This window comes from Aythya ferina, assembly GCF_964211825.1.
Source record: "Aythya ferina genome assembly, chromosome: 1".
Lineage (NCBI taxonomy): Eukaryota > Metazoa > Chordata > Aves > Anseriformes > Anatidae > Aythya > Aythya ferina.
The window spans coordinates 125535306-125547350 of NC_140296.1; the positions used below are offsets into that span (position 1 = coordinate 125535306).

General features: G+C 40.1%; 1 protein-coding gene across 5 annotated transcripts in view; it reads right to left on the reverse strand.

Moving 5' to 3' along the window:
• EPHB6 (EPH receptor B6) overlaps positions 1-12045 on the reverse strand; it is an 85943-nt gene that overhangs the window by 17100 nt on the left and 56798 nt on the right. For all 5 annotated transcript variants that reach the window (XM_084502127.1, XM_084502128.1, XM_084502126.1 and 2 more), the window contains exons 7-13: positions 8939-9063; positions 7897-8059; positions 6929-7043; positions 4065-4120; positions 3832-3951; positions 3177-3424; positions 2052-2267 (exon numbers count right to left, since the gene is read on the reverse strand). In XM_084502127.1, the coding sequence (XP_084358253.1) occupies positions 2052-2267; positions 3177-3424; positions 3832-3951; positions 4065-4120; positions 6929-7043; positions 7897-8059; positions 8939-9063 (1043 nt within the window). The remainder of the gene's footprint in view (positions 1-2051; positions 2268-3176; positions 3425-3831; positions 3952-4064; positions 4121-6928; positions 7044-7896; positions 8060-8938; positions 9064-12045) is intronic.

Here is a 12045-nt window from a genome sequence, read left to right on the forward strand (position 1 = left end):
AATGACATCAGAGATCTGGGAACAGACTGAAGTTTCAAGTTCCTCCTGTTTGTTTCCCATTTCTCTTTCAAAGAGTTCTCTTTGTTCTACATGCATTGGTGTACAGGCATTTCAGATGGGCTCCCAAACCCTCAGTGCTCTCTGGACAGGCATAAATGCTCCCATGACTTGCCTACAGCATTCCTGGCAGTATAGCTTTCCCCCATCAATCCAATTTAAAGCCCCCTCAATCAGTACTGCTAGCTTACAGGCAAATAAACATTTTCCCATCTAGATAGATGGATCCTGTCAGGTCCCAGCAGACATTGTGTCTTGGAGAATCTGCCATGGTTACAAAAAAAACGGAACTGTAGCAAAGGCACTAGTGTTGGAGACAGATGTTGATATCCTGAGCTTGCTTGTTCCTTACAGTGTCTTTCACTTTACTAGGAGGATAGAGAAAAACACTACCTGAGCACCTGAATCCTTTTAGTAATCTTTCCCTTTTGATTGACCTGAAACTTCTTGATGCACCACCAATATGATGGTACATAAGCAAAAGAGCAGGAGTGGGTAATACTCTGAAGGCTGTACTAAGTTCTTCAGTACTCTAGTGACCTCCCTGAGTGCTGGAAAGGCAGCAAAATTCTCTGAAAAGACTATCCTGTCTGCAGATGGGTGCATCATTTCCCCTCAAGAGGGAGTCCACTACAACCATAACTCATAATGTAAACAATCAAAACCTGCAACTCCAACAACAGACAAACTGAGTAGGTTTTCATTAAGTCTTTTTTCTTTCTATCTCAACCTTACCGACTTGCAGGTATAACCTGACAAATGAAATGACTGAAGTGTTAGTTCTTCAAAACACACAGATCTAAAACATGTCTCTCCTTTCACTGACTGAATTCTTCTTAATCCCCTGCATATTAAATGGTAGTTTCAACCCACCTGTTACTCTCCCCCATCTGCCCCCCACTTTTGTAGTATGTATAACAGGCACCTTAATTTCATAGGCAATAAGTTAATTTGGTGGTTTGTAGTAAGCCCATACATATTTACACTGGTTATCTTTTCTATACAACAAAAACCACCCCCCTTTTTCCTCTAAAGGTGGTAGCACAGGTTTCAGTCTCTCCTTCAGTCCTTTTAATTTCCTGTAAGAAGCCAATAAAAGGGAAAAGATAACCAGTTTATGTAGTTTGTCCTATTCACCATCATTCCATAAAGAAATGCACTGATATTCCATGCTTGCAGCCCAGAAGTCCAACTGCATTCTGGGCTGCATCAAAAGAGGTGTGACCAGCAAGTTTAGGGAGGTGATTGTCTCCCTTTACTCTGCCCTTGTGAAGCCCCACCTGGAGTGCTGTGTCCAGGCCTGGGGCCCCCAGCACAAGAAAGACATGAACCTGTTAGAGCGAGTCCAGAGGAGGGCTACAAAGATGATCAGAGGATTGGAGCACCTCTCCAGTGAAGAAAGGCTGAGAGAGCTGTGGATGTTCAGCCTGGAGAAGAGAAGACTCCAGGGAGACATCATTGCAACCTGTGAATACTTAAAGGGGTCTTATAAAAAGATGGAGAGTGAGTTTTTGCTCAATTAGATAATGATAGGACAAGGGGAAATGATCCTAAATAAAAGAGGACAGATTTAGACTAGACCTTAGGAATAAATTCTTCACTGTAAGGGTAGTGAAGCACTGGAACAGGTTGCCAAGAGAAGTGGATGCCCCATCCCTGGAGGTGTTCAAGGCCAGGTTGGATGGGGCCTTGGCCAACCACATCTACTGGGTAGCATCCCTGTCTATAGCAGAGGGTTTGGATTTAGATTGTCTTTGAAGTTCCTTCCAACCCAAGCCATTCTATGATTCTATTTCACATGGCAGAGTGGATCAGATACTCAGTTACAGTTCTCTGATGGTTTGGAATAGACAGCCCACAAAGTAGAAGGCTCCATCCTACTGGTCTCTCTGGTCTCAAGATGGACTAAATAGGGTGCACCAAATCAAGGAGGAACACAGAACAAATTTATAGACGACAGCACTGCAGTAACTCACTCCACAGTAGGAACTCACCAGAGCTCCAGTATAGGTAGGATTTGAAGCATCATCCTCCAAAAAGCGGGACAAACCAAAGTCTGAAACCTTGCACACGAGGTTACTGTTGACCAAGATGTTACGTGCTGCCAGGTCACGATGCACATAGTTCATGTCTGAAAGGTAGCGCATGCCAGATGCAATCCCTCGTAGCATTCCCACCAGCTGTAACACACTGAACTGTCCCTCCTTTTGCTGAAAGTGAAGAGGTAGACACAGGCTTTCATGACCACAGGAAATGAAACCAACAGGGAAGACTAATAAAGAGCACATTAATAAGGTGGATTTATGAAGTTAGAGAACATACATCTTCAGATAAACTCTAAAGGTTCAAGAACAGCAAACAAGGAAGGAAAATGGCCTTAAGGCAATGAATCTCAAAGTCAGGCATTGGTGATCTACTTCTGAAGACAGATCTCATATTGTAGACATATTATCCTTTAGCATCTTATGTCTAGTCTCTTATTAACTACTAAGATGGCTAAATAAAGGGGAGCAGGCAAACCTGTTCTTACTTTTTTGAGATCTTTACAATGAGTTCTATTTTTTATACAATGAGTTCATGTGCTCTTCAAAATGTACCTGCCAAAGTAGTTGGGTTGAATTACCATCTGAATCAATAAAAAAAGAAGTGAAGCATCTATACTACAGAAATGTTGTATTTTTGTTTCATTATTAAAACAAAAACAAACAAAAAAAAACACACTGGAGACTCTGAGTCCAAGAATAATGACAAGTTTAGTTACTTGAAGTCACCTGAAAACATTCCGTGGAATTAAGCCTGAATAGTAGACAAATTTTGGAGTATGTACATACGAACTAGAAGGCCATGTACAAAGATAAACAGTTTAATATCAATGAGTTTGAAAGGTCAAAAATAATGCAGAGATCTTATATGATGCGTGAGTATTTGGAATATTTTCATCATTTTGGTACAAAACCACTTAGCCTGGTAATTTGCTTTTATTTCTATTGGACCTGCAGAGGGCAATTGAGAACTTGTAGTGATAGGGGAAGAGGAAGGGCAGTCAAAACTATCAGAATCAAGAATGGCACACCGCAAGGTGAAGAGGTAACAGTTGTGGGGGACTCTGGTTGTTGTACCCTGAGGAAGGAATCCAGTGATCCATTATCCATGAACTCTGTAACAATCATGACTGGTCGGCTCTTGGTGACCACACCCTCCAGACGGATGACGTTGGGATGCTCAAATTGCCCCATGATGCTGGCCTCACTCAGGAACTCTCGCCGCTGCTCATCTGTATAACCTGACTTCAATGTTTTAATAGCTACTGTGCATTCACGTTTCCCTGGGTGTTTTAGGCGCCCAAAGCACACCTCTCCAAATTCTCCTGTCGGGGGGAAGAAACACACCTCAAGTAAGGAAACAGAGCAAAATGTTTAGTCAATTGCACTAAAACATTCTAATATGGAAGGCTCCAAGCACCGCTTGGAAATATAGTTACCAGGACAATTTGGGTCAAGGTAAAGTTCTCAATAAAGGCTCTGAATTCAGTCTGGTCAGGTTCAGGTTCAAGGTTCAAAATGAGGAATTCAAATGAGTCTTTGAAGGGTGTTTTTAAATTTGATTTGGAGCCAGCATCTGAGTTTAAGCAGGTTAAGATGAATTTTGCAAAAATTAATGTTAGCTATCCTGAAACACTTGACATGTCATGGTTGGGTACACTTCAGGACAGTAATGTGTCACGTATCAAGGAAGGCAAGAAGGTGCTTCAAAATCTGGAGATGCTCACACTACCTGATCCAATGACCTCCTCAATCTTGATGAAGGACACATCAATTTCCTTGGCAAACTCTCGAATAGCTTCATTGGGATCCTCATAGGTTGAAGGATCAATGTAGTATTTTACTCCAAGTCCTGCAGTAGAGGAGACAGCCCAAAACATCACCAGAATAAGACCCTGAGAGAAATGGGTGTTAGTGACTCCTGAAGAGATAGGCCTTTGGCATCTGTTGCTCAAGAACACTTACCTCGTGTACTGATATACTGCTGCAGGCGGTCTGTATATGGAGTCTCCCGTCTTTTACTGCAGGACATAAAAGAAAGGAATGTCAAAACACATGCAAGTCTCTCTTAGGATGTTAGGGGAAGTTTCTCAGTGCAAGACTCAGAGAATCTTTGAATTCAGCAATATAATATAAGTGTTATGATCCCGCCCATCTCTTCATAACCAGTGCTAGCTTGTTTTCTGTCTGGTAGTTTTTACACTATCGTGTAACACTTTAGACATGACAAATGATGTGGAATTCAGCAGTATCCTGAAAAAGAAAATTGCAGTTTAATGTTACTGTCTTGGAAGTCTTCTTGGTATTCAGGTTAAATTCGTATTTTAATTTCATTTAATTACTACAAATTATTCTTTTCAATACTAATAGAAACTATTTCCTGTGATGTCCTTTAAGTTCTTCAGAAATATTCTAAGAACCATGTATTCAAATGACAACTGCATAAAGCATATAAATTCCATCCCACAAGATTACTTCTTCATTTATCTTCCTTCTCGCCTAACAGCATTTACTTTGACTATTCTTTTATTATGGTACCCAAAACCAACCACGCAAAAACAGATGGACAGAAATCTGTTCTGTGATCTATACACAAGCAGATCAGAATAGGTACAGTCTTTATTGCTGTAATATTTATTGCAAATAAGCATCTAAATTACAGTAATCATACGCGATTCTCAGCACTGGCACTTCTCAAATTTTGTTATTCCTTTAAATATGTGTTATTCAAGTCATTCTTTCCCACATGATCTAGATGTTTTCCAACTTTCACCTTATTCTTCTTCTGCTCTTAACATTGTCTATTTTTCAGTCACTTCCTTTGTTCACAACAATATTTATAAGCAGCTTTTTTTCTCCCTGAAGATGCACAATTCATGCTAGTTTACAATATTTTTAAAATCATGTTAATTATACCATTGATATAATTATGCCATTGATATACATAATTCATTGTAAATCAAACCCTGTTTTCCTATAGTATTCCTGCTGTATACAATAATTCTTGCCCATTCATATACTTTATAATTTCAGCACAAGACCTTCAATCTGATTCAGTTAGCAACTGAAGTCAGAATTTCACGAAATATAATGTTATCTGTCTTTACTAAGAGATCTAATTCTATCATTCTATAAGGAAGCTGTATATTATTCACAAATGTGGAGCTTATTTCTTAAAATTCTGCTACAATTCCCAAACCACAGATATTTCTATCTTCAAAGTCTGTTCTTTCTGCTGTTGAAAGAAATTGGCTTTACTGGGGACCCATACCTACAAGTTGTAACTGTGCTACTCTGTCAGGTCTACATTCAGGTTTTTATAGGTCACCTGACATGTTAATGGTTTGGTATCATAAAAACAAAATAAAACAATTAGCTAAAATAGGTGTTTCACATTGTGTATTGGCTGGACAATATGCACCAAAACTGATTTATTGTATTTGTTTCCACATATATTCTGTCTTTTCTGACATTTCATATGGACTTCATTTCCTACATCATCAAACTTCCTTTTCTTGTCAAAGACAAATTTTAAGTAGAAATTTGATATATCTACTTTTTCTGAATCACTATTACAAAATCCTTTGTGTATAAATTAAACTATTTTTATGACATTTCTTATTTATGTATATACATTTACAGAAACCTATTAATGTTGTCCCCCAACACAGATTTGCTAATACTAATTTGCATCTTTTTTTTAGAAAATATATGCTTTATTGAGTTGTGCACATAATATCACATTCCCAGCTGTAAGAAATTGTATTTTAACAGCTCAAAGCTACAAAAGGAGGCAACAGTGCAAATATAACAATATTTGGTAATTTTCTCCTTTCCAGAACGAAAAATATTAACAGTAAATACACACAAATGGAGAAAACAAATTAATATCAAAAAAAAAAAAAAAGAAAGGAAAAAAAAGAAGAGAACAAAAAAAGAAATTACTAAAACTAGATGTCACTTTCTAAAGTATTTATACCTTTCTTTAGTTCAACAGACAAATCTAAAATGTTGCACTTGCGCAGAGGCAGAGTAGACAAGACACAGAAATCCATTATGGACAGTCTGGGAGATTAAGTTCAAACTTCAATAAATTCATGAAGTAGGTGATGACTGTTTCTTTTCTTTCCCCTCCACCTCCTCAGCCATTGTTTACTTTTGTTCGTCTAGGTATCTCTGCTAGCCACCTTTACTTCTCTTTGTTTTTAAAACTTCTGCCCTGCTCTCCCACTGTGACAGACTATTTTTATATTGACTTGTCTTTTTTTTTTTTTCTTTTCTTTCCAAAATGGAAAGTGGTGTTTGATTTCTTTAACACATATTTCATGAGTCTGTGTTCCATGGAACCATGTAAAATGTACAGCTTTTATTCTTCAGCAAATGAACTACAGACTCTCAGTCCTTGGTTAAAGAATAGTTTGCAGTTCCTCAGCACCTTCTTAATTAATGTATCTAAATATTTACTCCACCAATGCTTCATCACATCATTTCATTCTTCACTTGCTTGATTACAATGTAATTTGCAGTCACTTCTTGACAGTGATGCATTTAAACACCTTTTGATCACCAGCTTTATAAAGCTTCCATTGTGTTCTTAGTGCTACCTAGACAAATCTTAGCTAAGTACATGAGCGGTTTACCAAAGGAGAGGCTTCTGACAGGGGTGCAATGGGGCAGGATTTTTCCTTAATTAGAAAACGTCATCTCAAGGACATCTGAATAAATGTAGATTGGGCTGTTTCCCATGGGAATGGATTATGAAGCCACGGCAAGAAAGTTCCACTGTCTAGGGTGCAGGCACTGGCACATGAGAAAATCAAGGAATTCACCTCTTGAAGATGATGGCAAGGATGGCAATGGCAGCAATTACCAAGAAGGCTAGACCACCAAGTGCTGAGCCCACGATAAGTGGCAGTCGGTCCTGCACCATCTCCGAGCGCTCCCCTAGCAAGGAAGACACACACATACACACACAAATGCAGAAGACAGGAACAATTAGAGTTTCCCATCTGCTCACCTAGGAGTCACCCATAATTCCAACCCTATCAGACCTTTTGCTTCCAGGCTAGTCCTAGTAATTTAGCAAATGTTTGTCTTGATTATTGCTCTGCCCCTGCAATTGTGCTTCTCCAGTGCTTTCCTTCCTATTTCTGAAAAGCTAGTACTCCATCTCAAAACACTTTTCCTTGTCCACTGACATGTGACTAGCAATTTAAGTGTAAGCCAGTTCTAAGCCTGGGCTTTGATCTTATTGTCCCCTATTGCTTTAGCTTTTTGAGTACAAACGAGTGTATTTGATACAGACCAAAGGGCATCACAAGGCAGTATGTAGGTCTCTGCATGAATAGATGGTGATACTATTAGATAGATGGTAAGGTTCTGTGTATATGTTCTGTGTACTACTTGCCTTAAGACTTTCAGAGCATTCATCTGTAAGTTGTGCTGTGACAGCTGGAGACCAAACTAGAGCAGTATATAGTGCTATGCACTCTAATACCCTTGTAAAGAGAGTTCTACTGACACACTCTGCTTCCTGCTGATCAGAAGCATGGAGGTATATGAGAACAAGGAGTAGGGCAGGGGAATATGGAAGTAGCATTGGCTAAGGGAATGTAAACAATATGCTCTGACACCATGAACTTTCTTTGATAGAACAAATCCATATATGCAAATTCCTATATACAGACACACAAGTTGAGTAGTAATGTCTGGTAGCAGTCCTCCCAGAGAATATGCTAATACAATCAGTGACATACACTAGTGAAAGACAGGCATGTGCAGATCTGAGTACACTTACCTGCCATTAGAGTTTGAAAATACATCTTTCCACTGTATGGACCATAGCCCACTGCTGTTCTAGCTCGTACTTGGAAGGCATAGATCTTGCCTGGGCTCAGATTTAATATGGTGGCCATGTTAGTTTCACTAGTCAAGGTGAATGAATTATCCTCATCTTCCGCCTGTGAATGTCAGTGACCAAAAAGGAATGTGAGACTTTTGCCCATTAAGCTGGCTTTTCTTATCAAGGAATGCTAGTTTCCATGTGGGTCCAATGATATTTGAATCCATTACAAAGTATCTCAACCCCACTTGATATTCTAGACCTGACTTCCTCACACACTATTCACTGCTTCTTACTGCTACTTCTCATTCCCTTATACCTAGGTTCATATATTTATAATCATATATTCACATATATTTATATGAGAAATCAGATATAGGGAATGGGAGCTTGTCTTAATGGTTCTATGGACCTCTTTCCCTTAAATCAATTAGGAGTCATGAAAGATGTGAATAGAGAACAACTATATATTTGTCATCCTGTAATTTCAGCACATAAACATGTAACTTGGATCTGCCACTTAGTAAATGAAAGAGTGCATTCCTCCACCCAAAATTTCTTAGAGATGTTCATCCAGGCATAAATTGGGACACAGAATTTCCCTCCACAAATAAAACACAGGATGTTGCAGTGAGTCGAATTTTAATATAGACATCTGGAAACTTGATGTCCTTCCACTATTTCCTGTATCAGGTGGTACTAAACTTACACAGTTGTTTCAACTACAGCTTTTTAGCTTAGCTACATGTGTCTTCTCCCTTTTTAACATCATCCCCAGATGGTCCCAAGCTGGGAAATGCATATGGACAGATGTTATAACAATATAACTATGTATTGTGGACTTCTGTGCTTGCTATAGTTTGTTCTTCCCTCATAACTGGAGCATTTTATCTGCCTTATCCAGTCTGATCCAAGAGTTCATCTACCAGAAAGACTTCCCCTTTTTCTTTTGCATAACAGCTATATAACAATCTGCACTGCATCACTCTCTTCTCACCTTGTCAAAATAGCGTAGCTGATAATCCAGGATAATGCCATTGGGCTGGTCTGGCTGAGGCCAAGACAGTGTGATGCTACTGGTAGTACGACTCACTTGATGCATCATAGGGACTGCAGAGGGGACTGGAATGAAAGAGAGGAGAGATTGCAAAGAGAAAACGTTAACAAAGACCTGTAGTTGAATATTTATTATAATGAATTCAAAAACTTAGGTCAAACTCTCCTTTAATTTCCCTCAATTTGCATTATGAAATATTTTGTAACATAACGAGAAGAAACCCATCTACAATTTTACTCTACTGAGAGATACAGTCAAAGACAGCTCATGGAAAAAATGAAGAAACTCACATCTAACTGATCATGATCAGGAGTTTTGATGGTATACAATGTAGCTGGAACATTATTTTGGGCTTCAAAATTTGAAAATTTTACATGCAAGATGAATCCCTGATTGACCATTCAATGCCACTGCCTTGCTCAAGGATCATGCTTGAATAAACAATATGATAGAGGCAAGAGCAAAAGCAGAGCACACCACTTCTTTTAAGCTTCTCCCCAAGACTGTAATTCTTTCCTGGGGGGTGGGTGGGAGAGGAAGAAATATGCCTGCCTGAGCAACAGAGGTCTTTCACTTCCACATCACTGTTACAAACTAGAAGATGTCAAAGGATGAGGTGACTGATGAGTTAAGGAACAGACTTTGAAGTATTCCTCCATTCAGTGGTTCCAGTTCAGTTGCAGATCATAAAGAATGAAAGCATCTAATTTTCACAGCCTGATCTAAAGGCTAGTTCACACTAGTTCCTGAATCTCATGCCAATTCCCTGCAGGACTGTTACCTAGATGGCAAAATTACTGTTGTATTTGAGACTCTTGGTATCCCTGCAAGTCATTAAGCCACAGAAGTCCAGTCTGAATGGGCTTCTAATCAACACTATGGGCTGGAACCAACAGCTCCAGGGCCAGAGTCACTGTTAAGTGTGTATGTATAGAAGCTTCACACGCGGTTTTACTGTCTGTTCTTAAAAAGCATGGTAAATTTCTGTTTTAGTGAAAAGGCCAGCTTGATATACTACACAGATGGAGCTGTCAACCTTCTTGATTCTACTAGGATATTTAGTGCATAGAGTCTGTGTCAGATACTAATTATTGTAGGGAAAATTCAACTTTCCTTTTATGGTGGTTTTACTCAGCATGGCAACTGAGCTTCACCACTACTGCTCACTTACTTCCCCTCGTCAAAGGGAAAGGTGAAGAAAATATGATAGAAGGAGCTCAGGGGTTGAGATAAAGATAGGGAGATCACTCAACAATTATTGTCAAGGCCAAAACAGACTCAGCACAGGGAGATTAATGTAATTTATTAACTATTACGAACAAGCTAGAGCACTGAGAAACTAAAAACAAACTAAAAACACTTTCCCCCCACGCACCTTCTTCTACCTCCACCCCACAAGTGGCGAAGGGGAACAGAGCAGAGAACAGGGCCTGTGGTCAGTCTATGACGCTTTGTAACTGCCGCTCCTTCACAGTTACTCTCTTCCCCTGCTCCAGCATGGGGTCCCTCCCACGAGATGCTGTTCTTCCCAAACTGATCTGTACTGGGTTTGTGTGGCAAGGTTTTGGTAGTGGGGGGCTGAAGGGGTGGCCTCTGTGAGAAGAATCCAGGAGCTGCCCCAAGCTAGATAACAGCTAGTTTCAGCTGACTCCAGAGGAACCTGCTGCTGGCCAGAGCTAAGCCAAGAAGTGATGTTTGTGCCTCTGTGAGAGCAGATTTAAGAAAGGGAAAAAAACTGCTGGGGAACAGCAGCTGAGAGAGTAAGGAGTGTGAAACAGTCCTGCAGACACCAAGGTCAGTGCAGCAGGAGGGCAGGAGGTGCTGCAGGTGCTGCAGCTGAAGTTCCCCTGTGTCCTGTGGAAAGGCCCCTGGTGGAGCTGGCTGTCCCCCTGCAGCCCATGGGTCCCACATGGAGCAGATCTCCACGCTGCAGCCCCCCCATGGATGGAGGAGCCCCCGGTGGAGCAGGTGGATGTGGCCTGGAGGAGGCTGCAGCCCATGGAGAGCCCCCGCAGGAGCAGGCCCTAGGCCGGAGCTGCAGCATGTGGAGAGGAGCCCATGCAGGAGCAGGGAGTCTGGGGGGAGATGCTGCCCGTGGGGTCTCATGTTGGAGCAGTTTGCTCCCAACAGATGGACCCCATGTTATGGACCCATAATGGAGCAGTTCTTGAAGAACTGTTCGGTGCTGCCTTATCTAACATGGGGTAGCTTCTGGACTCTTCTCACAGAGTCCACCCCTGCAGCCCCCTGCTACCAAAACCTTGCCACATAAATTCAACACACCTTTATGTACAAAGCAAGGATCTGGTCATCAAACATAAAAGAAGGCTTTGGAAGCATGAATCTAAATGAGAAAGCAAATATGAGCTTGTGTCTACTAACTTTAGAAATATTCTGATAGGTTGTTCTAAAAGTCAGCTCAAGACTTTCAGATTTGCAGAACTGCCATTACTTATCACTAATTTGAAACTCATTACATTAGAGGAAGGTGTTGGGAGGAATTGGTTAAAAGTGGAACATTAGGGGGGCAGGATGGGATCAGAATGGAAGACTGGTGAGGAGGATTGTAAATATGATCAAGTGTCCTTGCAGCTGGGAATGCTTAAAGTCTAGGTAGTAGTAATGTAGTAATGATTCTACCTTGTACTTGCTTCCACCGAAGTGCCAAAAGAATATTTTTCTTTGCATGCAAACTATCAACAGTTTTGTTAATGAAACACTGGTTTCAGAGCTTGTTTCATATATATATGCATCCAGTTCTTTGTTGATTTATCACTTTTACTAATTTTGCTATTTTCACATAGTGTTTATAAATGGAGACATGCAAGATTAATGCCTAATGACACAATCCACTGGCAGCTGAAATCATAGGGCCTGATTGAACCAACTATTCACTGAAAGCAAACATTTTTTTGAGATCAGATTTTTAAGGAAGTCTGAAAATGACTGTTTTTTTTGTTTGTTTGTTTTTGTTTTTGTTTGTTTGTTTGTTTTTGTATTTTAGCATTACTATTTATGAAATAGCAAGTGTATGGATAAATTCTTGC